Genomic DNA, 25,522 nt, shown 5'->3' with positions numbered 1-25,522 from the left:
GATAAGCTCTAATCAGCTACATCCTTTATCGGCAGCTCTATCAATGTCTCATGGATTCACGCCCTTTAGCCTGGTAAGGGGTGTTTAACAGAGCGCATTTTGACGCCCCTTCAAGATTTTGAAGATTTCGAAATTAACATCGATCAGTAGCTTCAAAGGAAAAACCCGGCCCGTGGTAAGGCTGAGGTTGGGAATCTTTTCGAAGTCAAGATGTACATGAAGTCTCGAGCCCAATGTGACTTTACAAATATTTTTCCATACCCTAACCCTATATTGTATGTGGAGGAACGAGCAACTTGTCTAGTTTTTTGCGACTCCAATGCTTGGTCTTGTTTTGTTTACACCCCCCTGCTATTCCCACGCTTTGCGAGCTTCTCCAACCCAAACCATAATACTGCCAACTTCAAGACTAACTTGATTGCCACTTGTGTTTTTTTCCCTTCAACTATTGAAACACTGCTGCTTTCTCTTCTTGCAAATTACATCATAGCCACCACTCAACCCAAAACAATACACCTAGAACCCATAACTTCACCATGGCAGACAGCGACGTCATCAACTATCTTACCAGCCTTAAAGCTGTGCGCGAGAGATCAAGGGTTGTGTTTGAGGCCGCAAAAGTCGGTAGCTTGACCAATTTCGAGTACCATGCTGACAAGCTTCCTGCTGCCGCTGACTTTGTGATCAGCGTGATCGAGGTATGTTGTGTATAGCAAGCAAGCTGCCTTTGTTCCACCCGCTAACTTACGATTTTTTTTTGACAATGTAGCGCGACTTTGGCCCTGACAAGTTCAACACTATTCCACCTCACGGCCGCTGGCAACACTTTAACGTTGGATCTATCGACCGTATAACTCCTCTTCTCGAGAAGTGGGAGGCCGCTGGCTGCGACAAGACAGAGCTGACCCGCCGGTTAATCGACTTGTTTGTTATCTCCGTTTTGCTAGACGCTGGAGCTGGCGATGTCTGGACCTTCAAGGAAACTGACTCCGGCAACGTGTATAATCGCAGTGAGGGTATTGCCGTAGCCTCACTGCACATGTTTTTGGATGGCGCCTTGAGTAGCAATAAGTCGCCAACTGTTGACGGTAAGTCCCAAATTTCAGATCCCCCCGTCTCAATTCAATCTTCTAATGATGGCGTTCTTTTTCGTTACAGCCAAGGGGCTGATTGCTCTTACCGACGATGTCTTCAATAAGCACTTCCAGATTACTCCTGAGAATCCCATGGTCGGCATTTCGTCTCGTGTGCAACTTCTTAACAGCGTTGGGAAGTCAATCCAAGCCAATGCATCCATCTTTGGCGAATCTGCCCGCCCTGGAGGCATGGTTGACCATCTAGTTGCTGCCTCAGGCGACTCAAAGACTCTTGATTATGAGATCTTGTGGAGCACGCTTCAAAAACTTCTGCTGCCCGCATGGCCCTCAAATCGCACCCAGATCAATGGCGTACCTATTGGTGATGCTTGGCCTTTGGCTGTCCTTGAAAGAGCGCTTCCGGCTGGCCCCGTTGGCTCCCATATTCAACCTTTCCACAAGTTGACGCAATGGCTGGGCTACTCGCTCACTGTGCCATTCGTACGCGTGTTAGGCTTTTCTACTAAAAACACTGAGTTAGGCACTGGCTTGCCCGAATACAGAAACGGTGGTCTATTTGTCGACATGGGTGTGCTCACTCTCAAGGATGAGATTAAGAAGAGCGGCCTCGAGGCCAGCAGTACTCCTGGCTTGCCTTTGTATGATGCTACCGGGGATGTCATTGTTGAATGGCGTGCGCTGACGCTCGCATTGTTGGATGAGCTTTACATCATTGTGAGAGAAACATTTCAAGCTAAGGGTGTAGAGTTGAGCATGGCACAGATGCTGGAGGCAGGCACATGGAAGGGTGGGAGAGAGCTGGCGGCCAAGTACAGGCCGGAGACTAAGTCGAGCCCAATTTTGATTGACGGCGATGGCACTTTGTTTTAGATACTGGCCTATAGGAGTGTGAGGAAGATGAATATGATTTTGTGCGCCATATTTTTTGTTCATAGTTGCTACATGTGGGGTGTATATAATAAACCCTCCACCAGGGTTGTGCAACCCTATCCAGATAGATGACATCCCTTATCTTTCAAGCTGCCCTCTGTTCACCCCTCCCCTACGTCTTATCTCCCCACATATGCAGGCTTGTCCCTTGCAGAGAGTTAGGTCGGGGGAAACGGAAGAGTTCCAATCCTCGCCCGGACGGTTGCTAGCGGGGCGTTGGTGCCCTTTTTTTCTTATCATTACCAAGGCTAAACAATGGCGATTATTGCAGTAGGTATCCGTCTCCAGGTCCTCCTATCTGCTAGCTTAGGGGCTCGGGGTCATATGACCATCTCTGGCCTCTTTTTAAGCTCTTGCATAGCCTTGTTATACAATCGAAAGGGGGCTGGCTGGTGGGCCAGACTTGGAGATCCTGGCCGTGTTTGGAGATAGTATTTAATGTGAATAAAGCGAGGAGGGGGTGCTTGGAGCGGTATCTTCTTGTCAAACACCCGCCCTGTCAACTGCTGGGGGAGGGGTACAAATAAAAAAAAAGCCCCTATCAAGATTGTTTAGCTATGCCTCAGACGTCGATATCTTTTGTGTGTAATTAAGATTAAGTATCAAGACTGAATAGATGTAGCGACCATCAACTGATAGTTGAGAAAGTCAGTGTCTATCATTGAGACTAAACCAGATAATCTGGATTAGAATCCCCTCTTGGTGCGTCTTCATACCCATGCTGATTGGCCTGAAAGTCCGTTGTATTCTTGGCGATTCTCCCGTCTCCCACGGGATCCGCCTCTGTCTAACAGACAGAAGGGCAACCACTAGGTACGAAGGTACATACATACACGTACTATACACCACACATAGCCCGGTCTAGCCAATCACAAAATCATTAAGCATACGCCTCTTGTATCTTATGGCCCTTGTCAAAGTAACTGCCTTTTTTCTTTCTCTCCAAAGTCAGCAGACCATCTTTGTTTTCTTCCTCCCTGTTGGCTGCGTGTCTCAGCTTATAACCCCAACGGCTTTCCCTTCCTTTTTCCCTCTACGTGGCCCTCATAAAATCTTCTCTATTCCACCATGAACACCACTTATTCTCTAGATCTTGATTCTTCTTCATCATTGCCTGAATCTGCCGACACAAGCACCACCAACGCCATTGTCTCTAATATCCCCCCGACCAAAAAAATCAGAGTTGATTCTTCTTCATCACACACTATGACCATGGACACCACTAACACAACCGATGAGCCCGTGGCAGAACAGAATGCCGCTGCCACTACCACCACCACCCACTCCAAGAACCAATATGCCAGTCGAATTATTGTGAGTATAGTCAATCCTTAAGAAGTGTAGGACATACGTTGCTGACTACTAATCCGTCTCCTCCTGCAGCTTACTACCTACCCTGGACAGAGCGTTGTTGATCCCATACCACTGAAATGGGGCTGCGCCGATCCGCTTGAGCGTGGTCCCGTACTAGTCTCCCGTTCCGGTAAAACCCTCACTCGCCGTAATGCTATTGGTGCCCACGGCGGCAGCTATTCTGTATACAACGCCCTGGCTATTGCTGCTGGCGACCTGCCACCTGACTTCCGTCCGTCTTTCACCAACACCCAGCCTTCATTTGACTTCCCATTCCAGGCTGCTTGGGGTGATGGCACCAAGATTGTCTCTATGGATCCCTTTGGTCATGATGTCACCCGTAACTACAAGAAGTATCTCGACGACGGCCTCGATGTGCGCCCTACCATCGCCGTGACCCGCGCAAACATGCGTGTAGCCGAGATTGTTGACAGTATCAAGGCTGGTCGTCTGCAGGTTGATGGAACAATTGTCACCAATGCCGAGGGTGATGTACGCGTGACCAAGGCTGCTGTTGAGCCTGTGTGGTACCTCCCTGGAATCGCTTCGCGTTTTGGAATTGATGAAGGAACTCTGCGTCGCGCGTTGTTTGAGCATATGGGTGGTTCATACCCAGAGCTAGTTACCAGACCCGACATCAAAGTATTCCTGCCCCCCATTGGCGGCTTGACAGTGTATATCTTTGGCCCCCCTGAGCGCGTCAGCAACCCCAACTGTCGCCTAGCGCTGCGTGTTCACGACGAGTGCAATGGATCCGATGTTTTCCAGAGCGATATCTGCACGTGCAGACCGTACCTGGCCTTTGGCATTGAGGAGGCTATCAAGGAGGCACAGAACGGCGGCAGCGGTCTGGTGATTTACTTCCGCAAAGAGGGCAGAGCATTGGGCGAAGTTGTCAAGTACCTGGTTTACAACGCCAGGAAGAGAGGTGGCGACACGGCAGACAAGTACTTCCAGCGCACAGAGAATGTGGCCGGTGTCAGAGATATGCGCTTCCAGGCGTTAATGCCTGACATTCTGCACTGGCTTGGTATCACCAAGATTGACAGAATGCTGTCCATGTCTAATATGAAGCATGACGCCATTGTCGAGCAAGGCATTCCTATTTTAGAAAGAGTGCCTATTCCTGACGGTAAGTTTGCCCTTCGCATTGATTGATTCAGCCTTTAATTTTAATGGAGCAATTTGCTAACCCTAGGATTTTACAGAAATGATTCCTAGTGATTCTCGAGTTGAGATTGACGCTAAAATCAACGCCGGATACTTCACAACTGGCAAGGTTTACACTGAGGAAGATTTGAAGACAGTTCAGGGTCGCGGATGGGCTAGCTGGGAAGATGTCACTCATTAATGTAATTCCTTGCTGCCGTCTGATACCCATTCCTTTGCTGTTATAGTAGATAAATAGAAAAATGCGCTTATAGTCTGATGTCACAGTTGTTTTTGGCTTTCAGTGAGATATTACTTGTGATTAATCTGTGATTGCGGTGCGGTCGGTTAGATGATAATGGATGATTATGACCATGTATAGATCAAGCTTTTATACCTACTTGTTGAGAAAGGCGTTTTTTGTCATGGAATTACTGAAAGCAGACTTGTGTTTGCTTACTGTACCTTACCTGACGTACGTTCAGCTAAGCTCGGTTAGAATCTTGTGTGTGGCTAATTAATTGTCAACTGCCAAGTTGCCAGCTGATGCCGGAACTGTCAGGCTCAAAAAGTCTTTGAGAATAGGATTACGGGATGCGCATGAAACTGTGGTATTATAGTTGCGGCGCCGTTCGCATTCAAATGGAAATAGCTGCAAGCCTGCTAGACTTGTAATGTGCGATCAAGATCGCCTGTGGTTTAAACAAACTTGAGACGTTGGCATATAATAGTAGATTTGGAGCGCCACACTTTGAGGAAAAGTTCCCTCCCCTCCCCACAAACCTCACTGTGGCGTAGGGGCAGTCTCAACTCTTAAAAACCTTTAGCCGGCCTTCGCTTGCGGATGTCGCGGCGACGGCCTCGGCCGAAGTGAGCTCGGCGTAAGGAAATAAGTTAGGAGGTAAAACCGCGATATTTCGCTGCGCTTGGCCCTGGCTTTAGGCGGTTTCGGTATTGTGCGCACTATATTGGACCCTATAAATTAGCGGCTACAGTAGGTTACTGCCTATATCCGTGGCTGCTTCAGGCTATTCAGTTTTCTCCGTAGAGGGGCCTTACCCCGGTCTTTTTTTTCTCAGTTTCTCCACACTTCTTCCCTTTTTATTTTCTTGTTCCTTGAATTCGTGATTATTCGTCTTCGTCTTCACTCGTCTTCGCCCTTCCTCTTCATTATTCTTTCTTTTTTTTTTATTCTTTTTCTTCTGTTACTGTTTCTTTCTTTGCTTCTTTTTTTTTTCCTTTGGTACGGTTGGATTATTTGTTTCTTAAGCACATTTATTACTCGAAAATGCTGTCTAGAGGATCCGCCAGAACTGCGCAGGTAAATTTTCGGTGTCTTTCATGTCCCATGCAACTTTCGCCTGCACATCATCGTCGTCACTCCCACCCATTAACACCAGATGGGTTATATGGGAAATATGGCATTTTTGCTGCCATTGGCATGCCTCGGTGTCGCACCGATGTTTTCAAGTAACTTTCGCTAACTCAATTGACTTTCTTTGTAGCTTCTGCGCGCTGCCACCAAGCAGCAAACCCCCATCGCCGCCCGCTCTTACGCCACCGTCCAGAGCGACATCTTCAGACCCTCCAAGTTTGGCGGCAAGTACACCGTCACCTTGATCCCTGGTGACGGTGTTGGCGCCGAGGTTGCTGAGTCGGTCAAGACCCTTTTCAAGGCTGACAATGTTCCCGTTGAGTGGGAACAGGTCAACGTCACTGGTATCCAGGGTGCTGCTAGCACTGAGGAGGCCTTCCGCCAGTCCATTGTCTCCCTAAAGCGCAACAAGCTGGGTCTCAAGGGCATTCTTCACACCCCCGTTGAGCGCTCCGGCCACTCTTCGTTCAACGTCGCTTTGCGTCAGGAGCTGGACATCTATGCGTCTATTTCGCTAATCAAGAACATCCCCGGCTACCAGACCCGCCACAAGGATGTTGATCTGTGCATCATTCGTGAGAACACTGAGGGTGAGTACTCGGGCTTGGAGCACCAGAGCGTGCCCGGTGTTGTCGAGTCGCTCAAGATCATCACCCGCGCCAAGTCGGAGCGCATTGCCAAGTTTGCCTTCAGCTTCGCCCTGGCCAATGGCCGCAAGAAGGTTACCTGCATTCACAAGGCCAACATCATGAAGCTGGCTGACGGTCTGTTCCGCTCCACCTTCCACGAGACTGCCAAGCTTTACCCTGGTCTGGAGACCAACGACATGATTGTCGACAATGCCTCCATGCAGGCCGTCAGCAAGCCCCAGCAGTTTGACGTGGTTCTGACCCCCAATTTGTATGGTGGTATTCTGTCCAACATTGGCGCCGCCCTGGTCGGTGGTCCCGGCATTGTTCCCGGCTGCAACATGGGCCGCGACGTTGCTGTATTCGAGCCTGGCTGCCGCCATGTCGGCCTCGACATCAAGGGCAAGGACCAGGCTAACCCTACTGCCATGATCCTGTCTGGCTGCATGATGCTGCGTCACCTGGGTCTGGACGATCATGCCAACCGCATCTCTAACGCTATCTACGCTGTCATTGCTGAGGGGTAAGTTTTGGCCTATCACAAGCTTATTTATTGTATTTATGTGTGCATGTATGCTAACATCTTCTACAGCAAGGTTCGCACCCGTGACATGGGCGGTGTCAACACCACCCACGAGTTTACTCGCTCTATCCTGGACAAGATGGAGTCTTCTTTGTAAAGCGCCAAATAATATACCACCGAGCCAAATTTCTTTCTCAACATCTGCGGGGCGAGATCTTGTTCCTGACTTTTAGCTGGCTTTTTTCTGTTTTCTTTTTTGTTCCATGTTTTACTTTGCTAAGACTTTCTTCCCTTCATTTGTAACATTCGCAATGTCGTTGTGTATCTTTTGTCCTAGCAAGAGCAGTTTATATTCCTCCCCCTTTTGTCCCCCCCCTCTCCACCACCAGATTCAGCATGAACTATTAAATCGTTCAAATTCAATATGTCGAAAAAGTAGCTGATTTGTTTTACGTCTGCCTCTCTGGCATTTTTCTTTTCTGTCTGTGGTCTCATTTTTGGTGTACTAGAATAATCCTACAAAATTTCAACAGGAGCAACAAACAGCACGATGATAGCGGGTAGATTAGCCGGCCTCCAAGTCCGAGGGGGAAAAAATGGACAAATAAAAAAAGGCCCGAAAATGCCCGCCCGTTCTAGCTATAGCACGCATACAAAACAACTCTACAAGGCTGTCCAGGGAGAACAAGAAAACGTCAGTGTCAAGGCGGGCGGATTCAACATCCCGAGCAGCCCCGAACCCGAAGCCCCCCACCAAGAGCAAAGGATCTGGGGAGGGGAGAGGAGCAGAATGAGGCGGGGTCTCTCAAAACAAGGCAGGATCTATAACGAAGGTTACAAGAGGGCAGATGTAACGACGCTGCTATCTCCATCATTGTGAATGTAGCTATGTCCTCTTCAGACTTTTTAGTGCCTCCTCTTAGGCTTTGCCTAGTTCAAGCTTCCGCTTCTCCCATACCTTCCAGAAGCCTTTGTAAAGCAGGGAAGAAACAAGCCCCTGCCCCCTCCTAGATTAGACAGCAAGTAAGTCGAGAGAGCCCCTGCGATAATGCGGGGCTGCTTGCGTAACAGCCACACAACGGCCATACAATCAAGAATATTTCACGGGCTACTTATATGGATGCAACATCAAGCCTCTATTGACGGTCGAGCTCATGCGGCTATGCTACACAGGGAAGCTCTTGTAACTGTACATTCCGCGTCGCCATCTCAACTTCGAATACCTAGTCCAGGGACAGTTGAAGCCCATTCCACCAGCGTCTAAGTTGTTGTTTAGTTCTAAACTAGGGGAACAACAGCGTTCATGATATGCTCGCAATAGAATTGGCGCTGCTGATCGAACTGTCATCAAAGACAGTCTTCTCATGCACACCAGACGCATTCTCTGATCCACACACCTCGCTGGAACCCCAAAGACGGAACGGGACCTTTTGTTCAAAAAGTTCATCGATATCGGACTGCGTGCGTCCTTCCGTCTCAGGTACACGGAAATACGAGTAAATCAGGCAGCAGACCCCACAAGCTCCCCAGAATAGGCCTGACTTGGCGCCCCAGTTCCAAGAGTCGCCCGCAATTTGCAAAGGCGCAATGGAAGAAGTAAAGAGAGTTGTTGCACAGTACCCTAAACGAGCAATGGCGATGGTCTTGGTCTTCATTGGCGCTGATGGAACGAGAGTGACATATGTGTAGGTAAGCGGACCAACACTGATATTGTAAACAAAGTTGAACATGATGAGAAGAACAGCAACGGTCCACGATCCAGCTGTGGCCAAGCGGACTTGGAAAATTCCCACAACACCAATGGCACCCAAAATTAAAACCATAAACATATGGCCAAGCAGATACAAGGTGCGGCGGGGCATCACGGGAAGCAGACCAAAAGCGCAAAAGGTTCCAGCCATGCCCACAATATACATGACAAGCTGCATGGTAAAGGCAAGGTCCGTCGCAAGACCGGCTTGCTTCATAAAGTATGAAGCCCACCCAACCAAAGTACTGCCACACATGTTTTGAATGATCCAAATCATGGTGGCCAATTCTGTGCGAACTAAATTCCGCCCCTTGAAGCACTGTAGGATGCTCCAGAAGGATTCAGACTCTTCGTTATTCTGCTCGTGCATCTGTCTTTTCAGAGCCTCTATTGCAAGATCAGGATCATCGACGGTAGATGGAACGAGGCGAAGTTGCTGACGGAGGGCATCCTGGTCTTTGCCTTTTCCAACCAACCAACGGGGTGACTCGGGACAAAACCACACCACAGGCATCAAAACCAGCGGCCACGCCCACTGCAAGGCATACACACTCTTCTAGGAGATGTCGCCTTTGACATCCAGGATACCTCGCATCATGGCGCTCCCCATGATTTGGCCGATGATCCAGCAGACGTTGGTCCACATGGTTGCATAAGGGCGTAGAGATTCAGGTGCAATGTCGTTGGCGTAGCTGGGTCCCAAAGTCTGGAAGATTCCCCACCCAATACCAGTAAAGGTCTGGGCCAAAATAATGTGAGTCAAGTTGCGGGCGAAGAAGAAGGCAAAGGTCCAACTGATTATCCAGCTGAACCCAAGCATGGCTGTTTTCCTGAAGCCAAGAGTGTCGGTGGCATAGCCAGCAATAGTTAGGCCGCCCATCTGGCCAATAGTTTGGCCCATGGCTATGATGACTTGGATGTTGCCAGGAATTTCGTTTTTGTCTCCTGCAGTACCTGTCCCATTGGGGCGAGGTCGGCCAAAAACGTTGGTATACTGGGGCATAGCATACAAAGAGCCCTGGGTGAGAAGACAGAAGCCTTCCATGACAATAGTGAGCGAGATGAGAAAACACTAAGTTGCAGCTCGCGGGTACCTGATCACAAGCTCAATGACTCCAGCTTGCTGCTTTGCGGCATTGAGGCGAGGGCTGGGTTGAACTCCATTGTTGGCGGCTGAGCTGATAGGCTTATCGGCAGCGATGGGCATTGCCGTGATGGAGGAGTGTTGGTGATAGGTGAGTGCTGAACAGATAAGGGGGGGGGGGGGGCTCGAGGTGGAAAGAAATGAGAGGAGAGTTGCCTGATAAACAAAGCCGACAGGAGTCGCCAAGAGGTTACGATATGAGATGAAGAAAGTAGAGATGTGGATGAGAGCTGATAATATGGCTATACTAAAAGATTCTGATGAACTAAAAGAGGAAGAAATTTTTTAAAAGAGATCATACGACAGCAAATAAAACAGAGGGTGGGATAAGTAGTGGCAATAAAGAGGGAAGCCCCGGCGCCTGCCCGTAAACAAAAACACGCGTACCACAGAAGCTCCTTCCGTTCCCAGATCAGCCAATAGGCTATCACAGAATATAAAATGCCACGTGGCCATGCTTCAAAGATAAAAGGACAACTAAACAGTGCCGAGACTTAATCGCTGACGTGCAAAATGATCTTTCCCACAGTCCGCCCAGTCTTCAAGGCTCTGTAGCCCTCGGGCAGTTGGTGAAGCGCGAACTTTTGAATCGGCAGAGTAATTTTGCCCTCCAGAACTAGCTCCGTTGAGCGCTTCAGCTCTGCGTCCTCGCCATTACCCAAAATTCTCACAGGCTTTCTGCGACCACCACCTAGGAAGGCCGGCAAAATATGGATCATGAGAGCCTTCCAGATGAAACTAGCCTCCATTGGAGCACCAACAAACATGAATTTTCCCTTGGGCACTAGGTACTCGTGCGCACGATAGTACAACTGCGGGCTTGATGAAACATTATCAACAATGCGGTCAAACTGACGGCCTGTGCGCGCAACGTTTTCCTTCACAGCTGTCACTAGATCGCCCTTAGTGTAGTCGATGACATCATCGGCACCAATGGTTTTCATTAGGTCGACGTTACGCGACGAGCACACAGCTACAACCTCATAGCCTGCTGCTTTGGCCGCTTGTACACCCCAGACTCCAGTACCACCACTGGCACCGTTGATTAAGACCTTGCTGCCTTGGGGCAGGCCAGCCAGTGACACTAAGGCAGTACCAGAAGCTACACCCGAGCAAGCAAGCTCGTCCAGCGCGCTTATGCCAGCCTCGTCAACCTTGACGATAGCATCCTTCTTGGTGGCAATAGTGTACTCAGCCGCGACACCATACTTGGACGGAGTGGCATGTTTGACGGCTACCAAGTCACCAACAGCTAGATTCGGGGTATTTGTTTCTGACACACGGCCTATGCAGTCCATACCTGGTGTGAGCGGTAGACCAATAAGCCTGGCACCGATCGAAACTTCGGTCGCCTTGTAGTCGATCGGGTTGAGTGCCATGCGTAGTACCTTGATACGTGCAACGGTATCCTTGGTCATGGGCGGCAGGGGAGCAGCAGAGTTGAAGACAAGGTTGTCCTCGAGAGTTCCTTTGCCTCCAGGAAATTGCCAGGCAAACATAGTGGTCGACATGATGAATGGGTGATGTAGTGTAGTGTGAGATGTTGGTTGCTGCGGTTGGAACTGGGGAGTACGGGTAGAAGAAGGAGGTGAATAAGAAGACAGAATACAAAAGATGATGGTGTAGAATGAGAAGCAAACAATCGAAAAGCAACTGATGTGGCTATACCCAACTTATAGGAAAACATAGATGCTGTTATTGAACCTGTCTTTCACGAAATTCATAATCAGGGCCAAGACTCAATAAGACTTTAGCCAGGGCAAGGCTAAGCTCGACTTAGCCCAAGGCCAATGAAAATGACGATTCAATCCCGTGCACTAAGAAAACTCCACTACCGAATCCCGCCTTGCCCGCGGGTCTCTATTTCAAATCACAAAGCTACGATGGTGCATTATCCTACGTCTCTGAGCGGGAGTGATTTAGCCCGATGCCTCCGCATCGGGCGTGACTTCTAGTGTCAAGGATTAATTATTGGCCCTTGCCTCCGCTTGATACAAGCGCGATATGGAGCTACAAAGAATTATTTCTGCCAGCCAGGTTCAGCGGCAAAACCATTGTAAATCAATAATTTGGCGGAAATCCACATCATTGATTGCCATGTGTTACTATAGAGATTCTATCTTTTCTCTATATATGGAGAGAAACAAGTGAAGCCAGCCGCCACTTTCACCCGCTAGGCGGCACCACGTAAACATCGCATATATGCCCTCCCCTAAAAAAGGGTCCGTCCCTCCGCCCTATATGACTAAACATTAGACCATTAGACTCTCCAGCCCCTATTGTATCATTTGCGATTCGAACTACTGCTAGCAAACAGCCAGGATCCTAGTGTTCTTTGGCTATCGGACGGTTGTGTTAGCGGCAACTCCACTCCATCTACATACCAGCCATCCTTTAACTGCAAATGCTCTCCATCACACGGCATCATGATCTTGGTTTTGTGCAGCTCATCAGGCAGTTCGAAGCCACCATGCAGCGTAATGTTGGTACTTTCCGTGACGGGCTAGTCCACTTCAAAGTTCTTCATCACTACCACCTTGGCGTGTGCGCTTGTTGGAGACCCCTGGCAAACAATCGTGCCAGCTCGGCCTTTGTCAGGACTTGCATAAATATCACCCTCCCTCGGGACTGTCCACAGCAAAGCAACCGTGTAGTGAGGCACCCTGCCCGCTCCCATTGTGCGTCTTTGTTCCCTCTTATCACCCCACAAGTACTGGGCTCCTTGCACCGCCGCTTCCCCTGTTTGTTCAACAACCCGCGAGGTAACCCGACCGCTGTAGCGCGTATCCACACCACTACCGGTAAGAAATATGCGGCCGGTTTGTAGAGCATGCTGAATCCCGCTGAACCCAGTCATGAGAGGAAAACCCGGCAATCGCACCATGCTCGGGAGAGGAAACTCATCGTGAGGTTTTATGAATGCCAGATCATGCTTAACTCCCGCAGGGAACGGGCCAGAGAATGGCTCATCGTATGTTTTGTAAAGCTTGGCAACTTCATCTTCAGTTGTGCCCACAGCCAGGGATGGCGCCTCGTAGAGGCGTGGCTTCCACCACTCGTGGGCTTTCTGTGCCAAAGATTTTGGCTTGGGCTTCTTGGGTGGTCGTAAAACTCCAGTTCTAATGAGCTCACTAGTCCAAGTCGTGACAACGTGTCTGCCACACTCTAGCTGCAACCGCAGGCCCAGGGCAACGTTCCTATGATGCTTCATCTGTTGGCCAGTACTAGCTCTAATGTGCAGTACATTAAATGTGATGGGAAGGCCGCGAAAGTGGAACGGAACAGTGTGTTTCCAGTCGGCCAAGATATCATCATAGCTTCGGTATTGCATGACAAGAAGTCCACACAACAACACTTGGACACCAAGAGAGCGGGGGAATGCCCTGCGAATAAAGTGTATTTCATCGCAATGCAGTAGATGGCGCGGGTTATATCGTGTTTCCTTCCGCCATAGATCATAGTGAGTGCGCATAGTGGTAGGCATTATGTAGCACCACGGACGAACCAAAACCGGAATACGGTTGATATAGCTATGCATTGGAGTTGCGGGAATGCCTTCAACCACCCAATTGAACTCGCCGTTTTCATTGCGACGTATGGCAACAAACCTGGCGGTTGAGAGGGCAGGATGAAAGTTGCGTAGGAAGGGCTCGTTGTGGCGTGTCCAAGGAAGGTAATAAGCCAGCTCTACGGCATCCCAGGACTCCTCAACGCCAAACTCAATCAACATGCCGTCGCGACATGCTATTGCGACGCTCTGTTAGAACGCAGGCCTTTGATAGACAGGTAGTGTTCTTCCTGTGGAGAACTGAGTCAACTTACCCGGAATAACGCGCTCTTCAGGGTCCTCGTCGAAGATATATCGGTGCATCCAAATGGTGTTTTCAGGAGGCCCGTAGAAGCGCGACTCATCGTGGCGGATCCTAGGCTGGCCTTCTAGACCCGGTCGGTTTTCTCCAGTCCCAACACAGCGGCGCACCATTAGATGAACAAGATGCTGCAAGCAGAACAGTGTCTGATTTTTCCAAACGCTTACAATGGCAGCGATTGCCAGGCAATATAACAACGATGGATGAAAAAAAAATGTAAAAAAAAAACAAAAAGACTAGGAAGAAAAAAAGAGGCAATGAAGCGAGGCGAGTAACGGATAGACGATGATAATGAAGATACAAGATGAGGGGAAAAGAGAGGGGAATAAGACAGAAAAAGAAAGAGCAATGAGGAAGTAGGCAGTTGCTTTATACCCTCACCTGCTCATCATGCGGGAAGACCTAGATAGTACTCATAGTTGCCTAGCACAACCGAAGAACACAAGTTGAATCCAGAAACAGGACAGCGACCCATAACCAAGTCAACTCGGCTATAGAAGACAATGCCTAGAGAGGAAGGCGAGATACCCGAGATAATATCAAGAAGCCTGTGTTTGTGTTGGCTTATACAATGGGGCCAGCATATGCCACCAGGATTAGACTCGGCTTAACCGGGTAACACAAGCTAAGCTCCCCGTCTCCACGATATCGATGTTCGATCCGATTTTCCACAAAATTTTCATCGGGCCGTGATAAATCATGGCCGATATGGACCTAACACAACGGCGAATCCGCGATTAAGCCAATAATCCATACATGTGGAGTATCTATCAATACGAAGCAACTGCATAAAAAAGGAAGCACATCGTCACATGCACACGTTGTAGGTACACATTTGCAGTCGGCAAACATTGGCTTTATCCAGCTGACCTGACTCAAATGTGGCTCAGTTTTATTTCTCGGCCTGGGCTTCAACGCAGACCTACTGATTGTGGTTGTGCTTATTGTATCTTCTTCATTTGCATAACTCATTCGCTTTACGCCACCCACTCCATGCATCTATCGCCAGCTTCGTTCTATCGCAAGCTAAGCCTCTTCGCCGGTTAGGGTTAGATTAGGGATGACAAAACGCGCAAGCAATTTTCTGCTAAAGGAGCAGAACAACAACCTTGCAGGCCATGAAAAATCGAACAAGATGAACAACACCAACAAAAGAGGAAACAGGTATGATACACGCCAGCGATTTATGAGCAAGTTTTCAATCCTGACGCTGTTTACAGTCACGTACGTCAATATGAAGACACCATGCATACAAACATTGGTCTCTTTAAGTTTAAAGTAACCCTCGACGTCCGTGTCCCTGCAGGCTGGGGCTTGGCATGCTGGCTTATTGAGCAAATTGAGCAGGTTCTTGATTGGACAAGGTCTTGGTATGTACGTTGCATGCTGTTTGAATCTTGACAGAATGGACTGCGGCAGTTTGAGGGGTTCAGTATCTATCCAGGAAATAGGAGGGGCGGCCACATGCCCGGATTTGTGTAAGAGTCAGAATGAACTTGGATGCAAAGGTTCATCTAACAAAAATAAAGACGCTTGGCTTGGCATATGTAAGTGGCTGTCATGTGGCGAGAGGATAGCTAAGCTCCTCAAACTCCCCATGTTGCTGGACTTGGAGCTTGCTCATTGTTCCACCTATGGGTGGCGGTAACCAGCCATGGTGACTAACAGAAGCCTAAGCCTGCAGCCTTTGACATCCCCTCAGAAAGAGGCTCTGCAGTTCGTCGACAGACAAGAACTTTTCCAGAACGTAACCCTCCATCACAACCAGGAAAACTTGCTCATATATGCTCAGCCAGGGCTGACAATCCTCCTGCTCCTCTCCTCCGCCCCCTGCACTCTTGTTCGCGATTAAGGTTTAGCCAGTTTAGGATTCTTGGCACTTAGAACAAACCCAAGAGAAACGTTCTGGAGAAAAGGGAATAAGAAAAAAACCAAGACGATGGCACTGGAGTAGGCCATTGGAAAGGAGAAATGGCCTGCTTCCTTACACAACTAGGCTGGCCCCGCATTGCCGATAGCTGGACCCCGAAGGCTAGAAGCGGTGGGGGGAAACCTACTCGCATGGACATTGCACCATACTATTAAAAGAGAAATGAAGAGAGCGGGTGAGAAGGTTTGTGGATCCCCTGGGCTGGATAAATTTCCAACATGTCCATCCTGGTATCTGGGCTGTTGTATAAGAAGCTCTGTGCTGCCCCGCCATGAGAGATCGACATGTGCCAACCAAGAAATACACATTAATAAACAGAGCATTGGGTCTCCTCTACACGATCCTTCTTGTCTTCTCTCTTCTCTTCTTCCCTTCCACTGTATCGGCCAGGCCTATTGCGATCTCTCGCTCTTCCACTCTTCTACTCTACTACCTTCTCCCTTCCCCTCCCTTCTTCCCTTGCTCCCAGTGTTTCTGCAGCTCCCAATCTGCAGCCATGGGGAAAGGTCACATCCAAGACTTCGATAGTGCAACGCAGCTCGAGGGCCACTGGGGGTATGCCGACCGTGTCATCCCATGTGTCAATGATGCGGGGTCCTGCGAGTACCTTGATCTTGTCTACGGCTCTCACGACCGTGGAATGGTGTACACTGGTGTGTTTTGGCTTACTGTTGCCTTCATCTTGACGTGTTTTGCGATCAACCGCTATATCTCACTTTCCCGGGCGCTGCCTCTTGATTCCCCTGCTGAGGCCCAGCTCCCCATGAGTGGCTTCTTCCGTGCCAAGACCGCCGTGCAGACCTATCTACGCCGGTACCTGCTGCCAAATAACCCGCTGCGTTTTGTATTTGGCTACGTCACTCGCTACCAAGTGGCTGTTTTTGGCTTGTTCCTGGTGTACATGACTATCTGGTCATTCGTTGGGCTGATATACAAAAAATGGAAGACGCCTGTCAAGGGTGAAGTCGACATGTATAACACGCGTAGTACACTAGGCCCTTGGGCCAACCGTGTCGGCGTGCTGGCTTATGCGCTCACCCCTCTGTCTATCCTCTTAGCTAGCCGCGAGTCTTTCTTGTCCTATGCCACTGGGATTCCTTACACATCGTTTCTGTTTCTACATCGCTGGGTCGGCTATCTCATCGTCCTGCAAAGCATGCTGCACACCATGGGCTGGATCATGGTCGAGGCATGGCTGTACAAACCACAGCCCGAGGTCTGGAACACTTTTGTGCCTCAGTTATACATCAAGTGGGGCTTCGTTGGTCTGGGTCTCTTGACACTCATCTGGCTCTTGAGCTTGCCATGGGCTATCCGCAACATCACTGGCTATGAATTTTTCCGCAAAGCTCACTATGTCATGGCGATGGTGTACATTGGTGCTCTAATTGGCCATTGGAAGAACCTACAATGCTTTCTAATTCCTGGCATTTGCTTGTGGGCCATTGACCGTGCCCTGCGTGTAGTCCGTCCGTTCCAATTGCATGATCGCGGCAATACCTGGGGCATTATCCCCGCACAGGCCTCTGTCAAGCTATGGAAGGATGATGTTAACGGTGACATCTATCGCCTAGACTTTGATATCAAGCAAAAATCCTGGAAGGTTGGCCAGCACTTTTTCTTGTGCTTTCCCCAGTCGGGCTGGTGGCAGTCCCATCCTTTTACTCCTATTTCAGCTCCTCCTACCACTGCTGATGCAAAGTCCTCTCCACAAAGCATGACACAGTCATACGTTATTCGTGCCAAGGGAGGCGAAACGAAGAAGATTGCTGCTCTCGCTGAAAGTAGGCTTGCCAGCGACCCCAAGTCCACCCTCTCCGTCATAATTACCGGCGCATATGGCGAGAACATTACTGAGTCGTTCACCCCTCAGTCGAATATCTTGTGCGTTGCTGGTGGTACGGGTATCGCGTATGTTTTGCCTCCTCTTATCCAGCTAGCCAGGGCCTCAAATATCTCGTCTGATCGTAAGATTGAGTTGATATGGGTTGTCCGCAGGAAGCTAGACATAGAGTGGATCCAGCCAGAGCTTGAGACCCTGCTAGCACCAGTCTCTGCTAAGATTGTTGTGAAGATGTTTGTCACGACGGAAACCGCATCAGACCACGGTGATGCCAAGGTTTCAGCCAACCTAGAGAAGCAGGCCTCCTCTGACTCCAACTACTCGTTGAACTCCGAGACTCCATACGCCCTTGGCTGGGGCCGTCCGGAGTTAATGGCAGCTGTCAGAGAATTTGTGGATACGACTATCAAAGGCGAGACGACAGTGGTGGCTAGTGGACCCCTTGGTATGGTTAGTGATCTGCGCCGGGCGGTCGCTGTGTGTAACGATGGCTCTAAAGTATGGAAAGGTGAGGAGAGGTTTTCGGTCCGTCTGGTGTGTGACGAGCGCCTGGAGGGTTAATTAGGCAGCTGGTCTGTACATATGTCTGTGCAGTATATTCCATGATACCAATAATGTTTTTGATTTCCCTATGAATAAGATACCTGCCCTGCCTTGCTTCTACCAGTCAAGTATCATCACGAGTACCCAAGGGACCACGAATCCTGTAAAAAGGCAAAAAGAGACGTAGAGGTAAGTGATATATCTGCCTCGAAGCGGACTTGAACCGCTGACCTCGACATTACTAGTGTCGCGCTCTGCCAACTGAGCTATCAAGGCTTTTGCCATTGATGATGATGGTGATGATGATGATGATGTCTCTGGCGGCGGCGAGGCGCTACTCCGCCGGGGCCAAAAATTCAAATTCAAATTCAAATCAAACTCTCCCTCTTACAACCCTCGGGGGGGTACCTTTGAGGTCTGGTGCCTCCCCTTCTTCCGGGCTGCTGGAGGACGACGTCTATGACACTGATAAGCGTCTTTCATTCTTTTCTTCTTCTTTGACTCTGTCATGGATCTTGACAATGAGCTGTGGAGCCTTGAGGCCGCACTTACCCAACTTTGAGGATAACCTCGTCGTCGACTCGCCCCCTTTTTCACGACAACTTTCGCGATCGCCAACTCCTCATCGCCGCAACACCACTCCAACTCAAGGAGTTCACCTTCACGCTCAGGACTGAATTTTGAGAGTTCACACAGTCCGCACCTTTTTCTTTTGTTTTGTTTTCTTTCTTGCGCTCCTCTGTCCTCGGATAGACTGGTGACTGTGGCATGTCACTAGAAAGGGGGCTGTCTGGCGCCTCATCCACACGCGCAAGGCAGCGGCCACCAGAAAAGTGGAAGGATATACCACGAGCCCTCGGATGCTCACACAGCCTGGTTTTTTCTCGTCTTTGGGGGGGTTTTCCCAGGCTGCACTGGATGCTGCCGTCTTGCTCTCGTGATTTTCACGACTTCAGGAAGCGTGGCAGGTTTTTCAGAGGAACGAATGTTTGTGGGGAAGTTGGGGGTTAGCCCCACTACTTCTGCGCTTAGGGTATATCTGGGGATTTCCTTTTTTTTTTTTTCTTTTGTTTCTGACGACTACAGGTGGAAGACGAGTAACAAGCTTGCTTGGGAGCATACGAGCTTCTCTCGCCCAAAACCTGTGGTCAGCCCTGCAGAGGGTTAATTCTGTCCGGTAACCAATCCGGCGTCGTTTGATCTTAGTGATTCCCGTAGACGTTAAATAAATTCAACTCAACTCAACTACTCCGCCGGGGCCTATCCCCCGTGCTGAAAGCCGGCGGCCTTTTAGACTAGATTACACGTGGTCCTCGCAGACCAAAAATACCTGGAACCCCGCAGGCACGCCCTAGGGCTATGCTGGACAGAGAGCCATCCTGGCCCAAGCGCCGGACCCTAAAAAGTCATAGGAGTCCCTCGAAATCCAAGCAAACATGCAATTGCTGACCGCCCAGGAGGAGTCACTGGAAGATGACATCAGCCAACGGCTCCTGTCCAGAATATGCCGTCGTATTACTGCGAAATAATTGGTAGGTAGACGTAAAATAATACAATAACAATAACAATAAATAGCGCTGTTCCCGTAGCCATCCGCCGACTTTAAGAACTGGATGAGAGACAACTGCCCAAACACCGACCACCTTGGAGGGGCGTTGGGAATCCCAAGGCCATACAAGCTGGACTGGATGAGAGGGCTGAACCGAGGCACCGTGGCGAGAATCTTGGCGGCGCGCTCCAAACATGGCGACTTTGAGGAGTACCACACCAGGTTCAACCATCGGGACGCCGAGACAAAGTGCCAAGTGCCAAACTGTGGCAAACCGAAGGACTTCAGCCACCCATGGGAGTGCATGGGCAACGCTACGAGACTGCCGGCGAGGTTTGTAAAGAAACCCCTCAAAGAGGATACCTAGCGGAAACACTGGACCCTAAATGGGGGGCGTGTCGAGTAGACACATAACAGGGGACGGTCTAGCACGGAGGGAGGCGGGGCGTTCAGACTTGTTTGATGTTTACGTAGGGGTTACGTACATGGTTTTTGCTTTCTTCTTTCTTGTTGTGTTGGGTTTTCCTAGTTCTTCCTTTTTTTTTGCTTTTTTTTGTAGATGACGGCTACAGGAGGAGGGCGAGTAATAAGCTTGCTTGGGAGCATACGAGCTTCCGCCCGAGATCTGTGGTCAGCCTTGCGGAGGGTAAATTCTGACCGGTAACCAATCCGGCGTCGTTTGATCTTAGTGATTCCAGTAGAGGTTAAATATATTCAAATCAAATCAAATCAGACTCTTGGGACCACCTGTGGACCAATTTTGGGAGTCCGGAGCTCCGGACAGGCCCGTGTTTTCTGTCGCCTGTTGTCTGTGTCTGCTGCCGCCCGTGTCCCTTTTGGCCCTGGGTAGCGACGGCGCCGCACCCATAGAGACCTGTGTGAGACAGTCCCCTGCTGCTGTGCATGTCTACCCAGCTCCAACGCGAAACATAAAAAGGAAAAAAAAAGCAAAGTCTAAAAGAAAAAAAGAAATGTAGATGTGAGTCAGTGTTACTGGTGCAAGCTTGACCCAACTTGCCCTTCTAAGGCCGCAGGCTATTGTCCTGTGCTTGTTATTAGCTTTTTCCCAAGCGTAGTTCTGCCCTTTGTTGTCTTCAGTAACTTGGTGACGAAGTTCTCCGTCTAGGGTTTCTTCTTCTTTTTGCACGACCATCCGTTTTTGCCATTGATGATGATGAATTTCTATTTATACTCTACGGACTATCTGCGGCCCCACTTTGGGAGCTCGGAACTCTTTCGAGGTCCGTATTTTCTGGCGCCTGTTTTTCTGTGCTCCTTCCGCCCATGTCTGTGTGGTCCCGGGTCACGGCTTTGCCGTACACATAGGGGCCTTCACGGGAAATTCCCCTGCTACTAGGCGTGTCCGCTTAGCATCAAAAACAAAGATAACAAAAGAAAAGAAAAATCGTAGAGTCGGGATGTTAAGTCGTTGGCACTAATGCGAGTGTGACCCAACCTGCCTTCGGGGGCTGAGTGGTGTTTAAACCGTTGGTGGTACTCCTTGAAGTCACCGTGTCCTGAGATTGCCGCCAGTATGGTCCCTAGGACTTTTCGAGGTTCCTTTGGAGTTCTAAACCTGTCTTTCCTTGGGAATTCTAGGTGTTTCCGGAAAGAATGGTCTTCTACTCCTTCTCTGGTGTAGGACCATTTTCAAAGATTTTCTTCCCCCGTTTCCCTTAGCCACAGGCCTCTATAACGGCTGTTGGGTATATCTTGAAACGTGCATGTCTGTACACGTATGCTAGGGACCTTCGTCGGGTTGGCACGTTGGGGGTTCCGAACATCATTTGCGGGGTTAGGACCGCTACACGGATGTGTCTTGTACCTGTGCTTCGCCCTCGTATTCTCTGAACTCCAGGATCTTCAGCTCTCCGCCGAAGGCTTCCTGGATGTCCTTCCGAACGTCCTCCAAAGTGGTCCGTCTGGCCTCGCTGCCGTTTTCCGATGCATCGTGCACGTTGCGGGGAACGTTTCTCACCATGAACTTTTCCCAGACTGTCTCCTTTTCGATCGTGGAGGCATCCAGGTAGTTTCTCATGATTTCCAGGGCGCCTTTTTCTATGGCACACATCCACCCCCTCCTCCATTTCCTGCCTCTTCTTCGCGAAGGAATTCTCCAGCGCGGACGTGAAGCTGTCCACCTTCGCGTGCCTGCATCAGAGTGTACGGCGGTGGCATGGGCATCCCTGGCAAGAAAGCAGCAGGGTATGCTGCGGTGTCATATGCTTCCCTGGCAAGAAAGGAGCATGTTTCCGTTCTGTGTTTCCGCTAGCGCCGGGTGGATCTGGGCGGGTGGAGGGGCTTGTATTTCATTCTTCTAACCACTCGTTCACTCCCCAAAAGTTACATCGTCTTAGGGATTCTCTCGGGGTTCAGGACTGCTACTCAGAGGTCCCTTGCGGTTCGTCTTTGTATTCTCTGAAATCAAGAATTTTCAGTTCTCCGCCGAATGCTTTCTGGACTTCGGCTCTCACGTCTTCCAGCATGCCTTCCTTCATGACACTCTGGTCTCCATCAGGTTGTACTGCGGCAGGGTGTACTGTGGTGGCATGGGTATCCCTAACAAGAAAGCAGCAGGGTATACTGTGGTGTCATGGGCATCCATAGCAAGAAAGCAGCAGGGTATGCTGTGGTGTCATTGGCATCCATAGCAAGAAAGCAGCAGGGTATGCTGCGGTGTCATATGCTTCCCTGGCAAGAAAGCAGCATGTTTCCGTTCTGTGTTTCCGCTAGCGCTGGGTGGGTCTGGGCGGGGGGAGGGACTTGTATTTCATTCTTCTGACCACTCGTTCATTCCCCACAAGTTCTGTCGTCTTAGGGATTCTCTCGGGGTTCAGGACTGCTACTCGGAGGTCCCTTGCGGTTCGTCTTTGTATTCTCTGAAATCAAGAATTTTCAGTTCTCCGCCGAATGCTTTCTGGACTTCGGCTCTCACGTCTTCCAGCGTGCCTTCCTTCATGACACTCTGGTCTCCATCAGGTTGTACTGCGGCAGGGTGTACTGTGGTGGCATGGGTATCCCTAACAAGAAAGCAGCAGGGTATACTGTGGTGTCATGGGCATCCATAGCAAGAAAGCAGAAGGGTATGCTGTGGTGTCATTGGCATCCATAGCAAGAAAGCAGCAGGGTATGCTGCGGTGTCATATGCTTCCCTGGCAAGAAAGCAGCATGTTTCCGTTCTGTGTTTCCGCTAGCGCCGGGTGGATCTGGGCGGGTGGAGGGACTTGTATTTCATTCTTCTGACCACTCGTTCATTCCCCACAAGTTCTGTCGTCTTAGGGATTCTCTCGGGGTTCAGGACTGCTACTCGGAGGTCCTGCACTTGTGGTTCGTCTTTGTATTCTCTGAAATCAGGAATTTTGAGTTCTCCACTGAATGCTTTCTGGACTTCGGCTCTCACGTCTTCCAGCGTGCCTTCATAACACTCTAGTCTCCACCAGGTTGTACTGCGGCAGGGTGTGTTGCGGTGGCATGGGTATCCCTAGCAAGAAAGCAGTATGTTTCCGTTCTGTGTTTCCACTAGCGCTAAGTGGATCTGGGCGGGGGGAGGGGCTTGTATATCATTCTTCTGACCACTCCCCAAAAGTTCCATCGTCTTAGGGATCTCGGGGTTCAGCACTGCTACTTGGAGGTCCTGTACTTGTGGTTCGTCCTTGTATTCTCTGAAATCAGGAATTCTGAGTTCTCCGCTGAATGCTTTCTGGACTTCGGCTCTTACGCCTTCCAGCGTGGTTCTACTGCCTTTTCCTGTGACGTCGTGGACATTTCGGGGATCGTGTCTCTTTTCCGGTGTCGGGCTTCCCCGGGGCGGTTGTCCCGGTTGTACCTCCTGGGGTCTTGCCTTCCTTTGGCGCCTGGCTGGGCGCCTTTGCGTCTCGTGGTTTGTTTTTCGCCCATCTTGCAATCGCCTGCTCCCAGGCGCTAGCCTGGAAGGCTGTCGGCAGTTCGCTTCCGGTGAGCGTCTTCTGGATCGCGCTGTCTAGCACGGCCTTCAGCGTCGCGAGGATTTTCTGGAAGACTTCATAGTCTTCCCCGTCCTTTTTGGGGTGGCCTTTTCTTCGGCCATGTCAAAGACCTGGGGTCACGCGTCTGATGGTCGCTGCTTGCTTGTCTATCTCTTGCTTTTTCCTGTTGACAGCGTCTTCCAGGGCGCGTGTGAATCTCCCTCTCAATTTCAGCCGCGCTGAGGAAGTTTCCCATCCTTTTATTCGTTTCTCTATCCAGAGCAGCGTCCTTCTGCTGCCAACACGCTCCTGCGTTGTCCTTCTGCCATTGCAAGCGCAGGTTCAGGGCCTTGACCTGCTCTCCGTCGGGGTTGGTGTGGTGTGCTCCCGTTGACATATCGAACGACGCCTCGGATTGGCAGACAGACGCGACATATGCCCCACGAGCTCTCTGGGCCACGCATTGCTCCTCGCAGGTAAGTGGTTGAGAAAGCTTGCCACGCGAGCCCCTGTTGACTTTGAGCGTGTTGTCGATGGTGTCAATGTTCACCACCTGGCACTCTTGGGAAAGATAAAGGCTGCCGTCGTCCATCATTGACAACGGGCTGCTGTTAAACTTTAACCCATGAGAATTAGAGAGCTCCTCGCGGTTCTTGGCCAAAAATCCCGCCTCCTTCAGGGCCGCAGCTTCGCGCTGGGCAAAATCGTCGTCAGACAGAATCAGAGTGTCATCCGTCTGCAGGCCAACCATCCCACACTCGCCGTCGAAAACGGCACCTGGAACCACCACCAAAGACCCAGCCCCGGCAGCTTCACGGACTGCTGGACACTGTCTGGGAAGAAACAAGCAAGGAAAGAGATGCCAAGAAGAGAGGTGCGTCGACCTTCATGCACGTTCTAGATCAGTTTGAGGCAACCGCGGGACTGGGCGAGAATGACAGAACAGCACGTTGGGAGGCCGACGGCCTCCTGAAGGACCGGGATGGTGTGGACCGTTCATAGTCGTGAGCACGGACGCCAGCACGGTTGTAGATGAGGCCCTCGACGTACAACAACTGCTTGATGATGAGCACCGTCGTTGCATTTGGTCTCTGTTGTTGAGTATCCGAGCTTGGGGTCGGGAGGGGGTTTTCATTCTTCTTGGGAGGTTCCTTCCAGGAGTGGTTGGGCTATGGTCGTACGTTCGATGATGAAATCGGTGGTCAGAGCGCCTATTTCTGTCCAGCACCATGTCAGAATATTGTTCTAGATGCTGTCTTTGCCAGATGCTGTGTTTCTGGGGTCAGCAATGACAGGAGGACATGGATTTCAAGCATCTCCTATGGCTTTTTAGGGTCCGGCAATTTAGCCAGGAGTCTCTATCTAGCGCTGCTCAAGGACGCACCTGTCGGGTTCCAGTATTGCTTACCTGATCTTTTTGGTAGATGGCAAGTGCGTGAAAAAAAAAACTAGTTTAAAAGGCCACCGGTTTTCAGCACGGAGGATAAGCCCCGGCGGAGTAAAACGGCTTTGCCCTGAAGCCATGAAGATCATGAAGACAGGACAACATATTCTAGTGCAGTCTGGGAATCCCCCTCAAGTGATGAGAAAATCAACCAGACTGTGTGAGCATTCAAGGGCTCATGGCCTATCCTTCCACCACGGATGGCTGCTGCCTCATGCGGTGTAGATTTGACCCAAGGCATCCATCCATCCCCCTTTCTAGCGGCGACCTGGCACAGTCACTAGGCCGTCCAAGGACAGAGGAACGCAGGAAAAACAAAACAAAAAAAGGGTGGACTGTGTGAACTCCCAAAATTCAGTCCTGGGTGTGAAGGTGTGCTCCTTGAGTGGAGTGGTATTGCTGCGATGAGGATGATTTGGAGATGGTGAAAGGTGTCATGAAAAAATGGGA

General features: G+C 50.2%; 8 protein-coding genes across 8 annotated transcripts; 4 read left to right on the top strand and 4 right to left on the bottom strand.

Moving 5' to 3' along the window:
• Positions 1–536: 536 nt before the first annotated feature.
• HOO65_010312 (DUF1688-domain-containing protein) lies at positions 537–1,967 on the top strand (the record flags this gene model as incomplete). The annotated part of the gene is made up of 3 exons (XM_071005818.1): positions 537–698; positions 770–1,088; positions 1,159–1,967. 3 exons carry the CDS (start codon positions 537–539, stop codon positions 1,965–1,967), a joined length of 1,290 nt encoding a protein of 429 aa, XP_070862134.1.
• A 1,128-nt stretch (positions 1,968–3,095) lies between these two features.
• HOO65_010311 (Uracil-regulated protein 1) lies at positions 3,096–4,731 on the top strand (the record flags this gene model as incomplete). The annotated part of the gene is made up of 3 exons (XM_071005724.1): positions 3,096–3,341; positions 3,432–4,512; positions 4,589–4,731. The coding sequence occupies 3 exons, from the start codon at positions 3,096–3,098 to the stop codon at positions 4,729–4,731; spliced, it is 1,470 nt and encodes a 489-aa protein (XP_070862133.1).
• Positions 4,732–5,817: 1,086 nt separating this feature from the next.
• HOO65_010310 (Isocitrate dehydrogenase NAD subunit 1, mitochondrial) lies at positions 5,818–7,213 on the top strand (the record flags this gene model as incomplete). The annotated part of the gene is made up of 3 exons (XM_071005831.1): positions 5,818–5,850; positions 6,035–7,056; positions 7,126–7,213. 3 exons carry the CDS (start codon positions 5,818–5,820, stop codon positions 7,211–7,213), a joined length of 1,143 nt encoding a protein of 380 aa, XP_070862132.1.
• Positions 7,214–8,357: 1,144 nt separating this feature from the next.
• Positions 8,358–9,851, bottom strand: HOO65_010309 (General alpha-glucoside permease; the record flags this gene model as incomplete). The annotated part of the gene is made up of 2 exons (XM_071005791.1): positions 8,358–9,341; positions 9,384–9,851. 2 exons carry the CDS (start codon positions 9,849–9,851, stop codon positions 8,358–8,360), a joined length of 1,452 nt encoding a protein of 483 aa, XP_070862131.1.
• A 593-nt stretch (positions 9,852–10,444) lies between these two features.
• On the bottom strand, positions 10,445–11,461 carry HOO65_010308 (Zinc-type alcohol dehydrogenase-like protein C16A3.02c; the record flags this gene model as incomplete). Its single annotated transcript, XM_070999685.1, has 1 exon — positions 10,445–11,461. One exon carries the CDS (start codon positions 11,459–11,461, stop codon positions 10,445–10,447), a length of 1,017 nt encoding a protein of 338 aa, XP_070862130.1.
• A 992-nt stretch (positions 11,462–12,453) lies between these two features.
• Positions 12,454–13,932, bottom strand: HOO65_010307 (C6 zinc finger protein; the record flags this gene model as incomplete). The annotated part of the gene is made up of 2 exons (XM_071005799.1): positions 12,454–13,694; positions 13,773–13,932. The coding sequence occupies 2 exons, from the start codon at positions 13,930–13,932 to the stop codon at positions 12,454–12,456; spliced, it is 1,401 nt and encodes a 466-aa protein (XP_070862129.1).
• A 2,313-nt stretch (positions 13,933–16,245) lies between these two features.
• On the top strand, positions 16,246–18,153 carry HOO65_010306 (Ferric/cupric reductase transmembrane component 2; the record flags this gene model as incomplete). Its single annotated transcript, XM_070999684.1, has 1 exon — positions 16,246–18,153. One exon carries the CDS (start codon positions 16,246–16,248, stop codon positions 18,151–18,153), a length of 1,908 nt encoding a protein of 635 aa, XP_070862128.1.
• Positions 18,154–21,488: 3,335 nt separating this feature from the next.
• Positions 21,489–24,859, bottom strand: HOO65_010305 (Ribonuclease H-like domain; the record flags this gene model as incomplete). Its single annotated transcript, XM_071005345.1, has 10 exons — positions 21,489–21,679; positions 21,754–21,914; positions 22,070–22,243; positions 22,531–22,704; positions 22,909–23,165; positions 23,205–23,431; positions 23,511–23,735; positions 23,932–24,461; positions 24,679–24,797; positions 24,857–24,859. 10 exons carry the CDS (start codon positions 24,857–24,859, stop codon positions 21,489–21,491), a joined length of 2,061 nt encoding a protein of 686 aa, XP_070862127.1.
• Between the last annotated feature and the right edge of the window lie 663 nt (positions 24,860–25,522).

This window comes from Ceratocystis lukuohia, assembly GCF_044167205.1.
Source record: "Ceratocystis lukuohia strain C4212 chromosome Unknown Supercontig1_pilon, whole genome shotgun sequence".
Taxonomy (NCBI): domain Eukaryota; kingdom Fungi; phylum Ascomycota; class Sordariomycetes; order Microascales; family Ceratocystidaceae; genus Ceratocystis; species Ceratocystis lukuohia.
The sequence above is the reverse complement of the archived record's forward strand: the minus strand, read 5'-3'. Positions and strand labels throughout refer to the sequence as shown.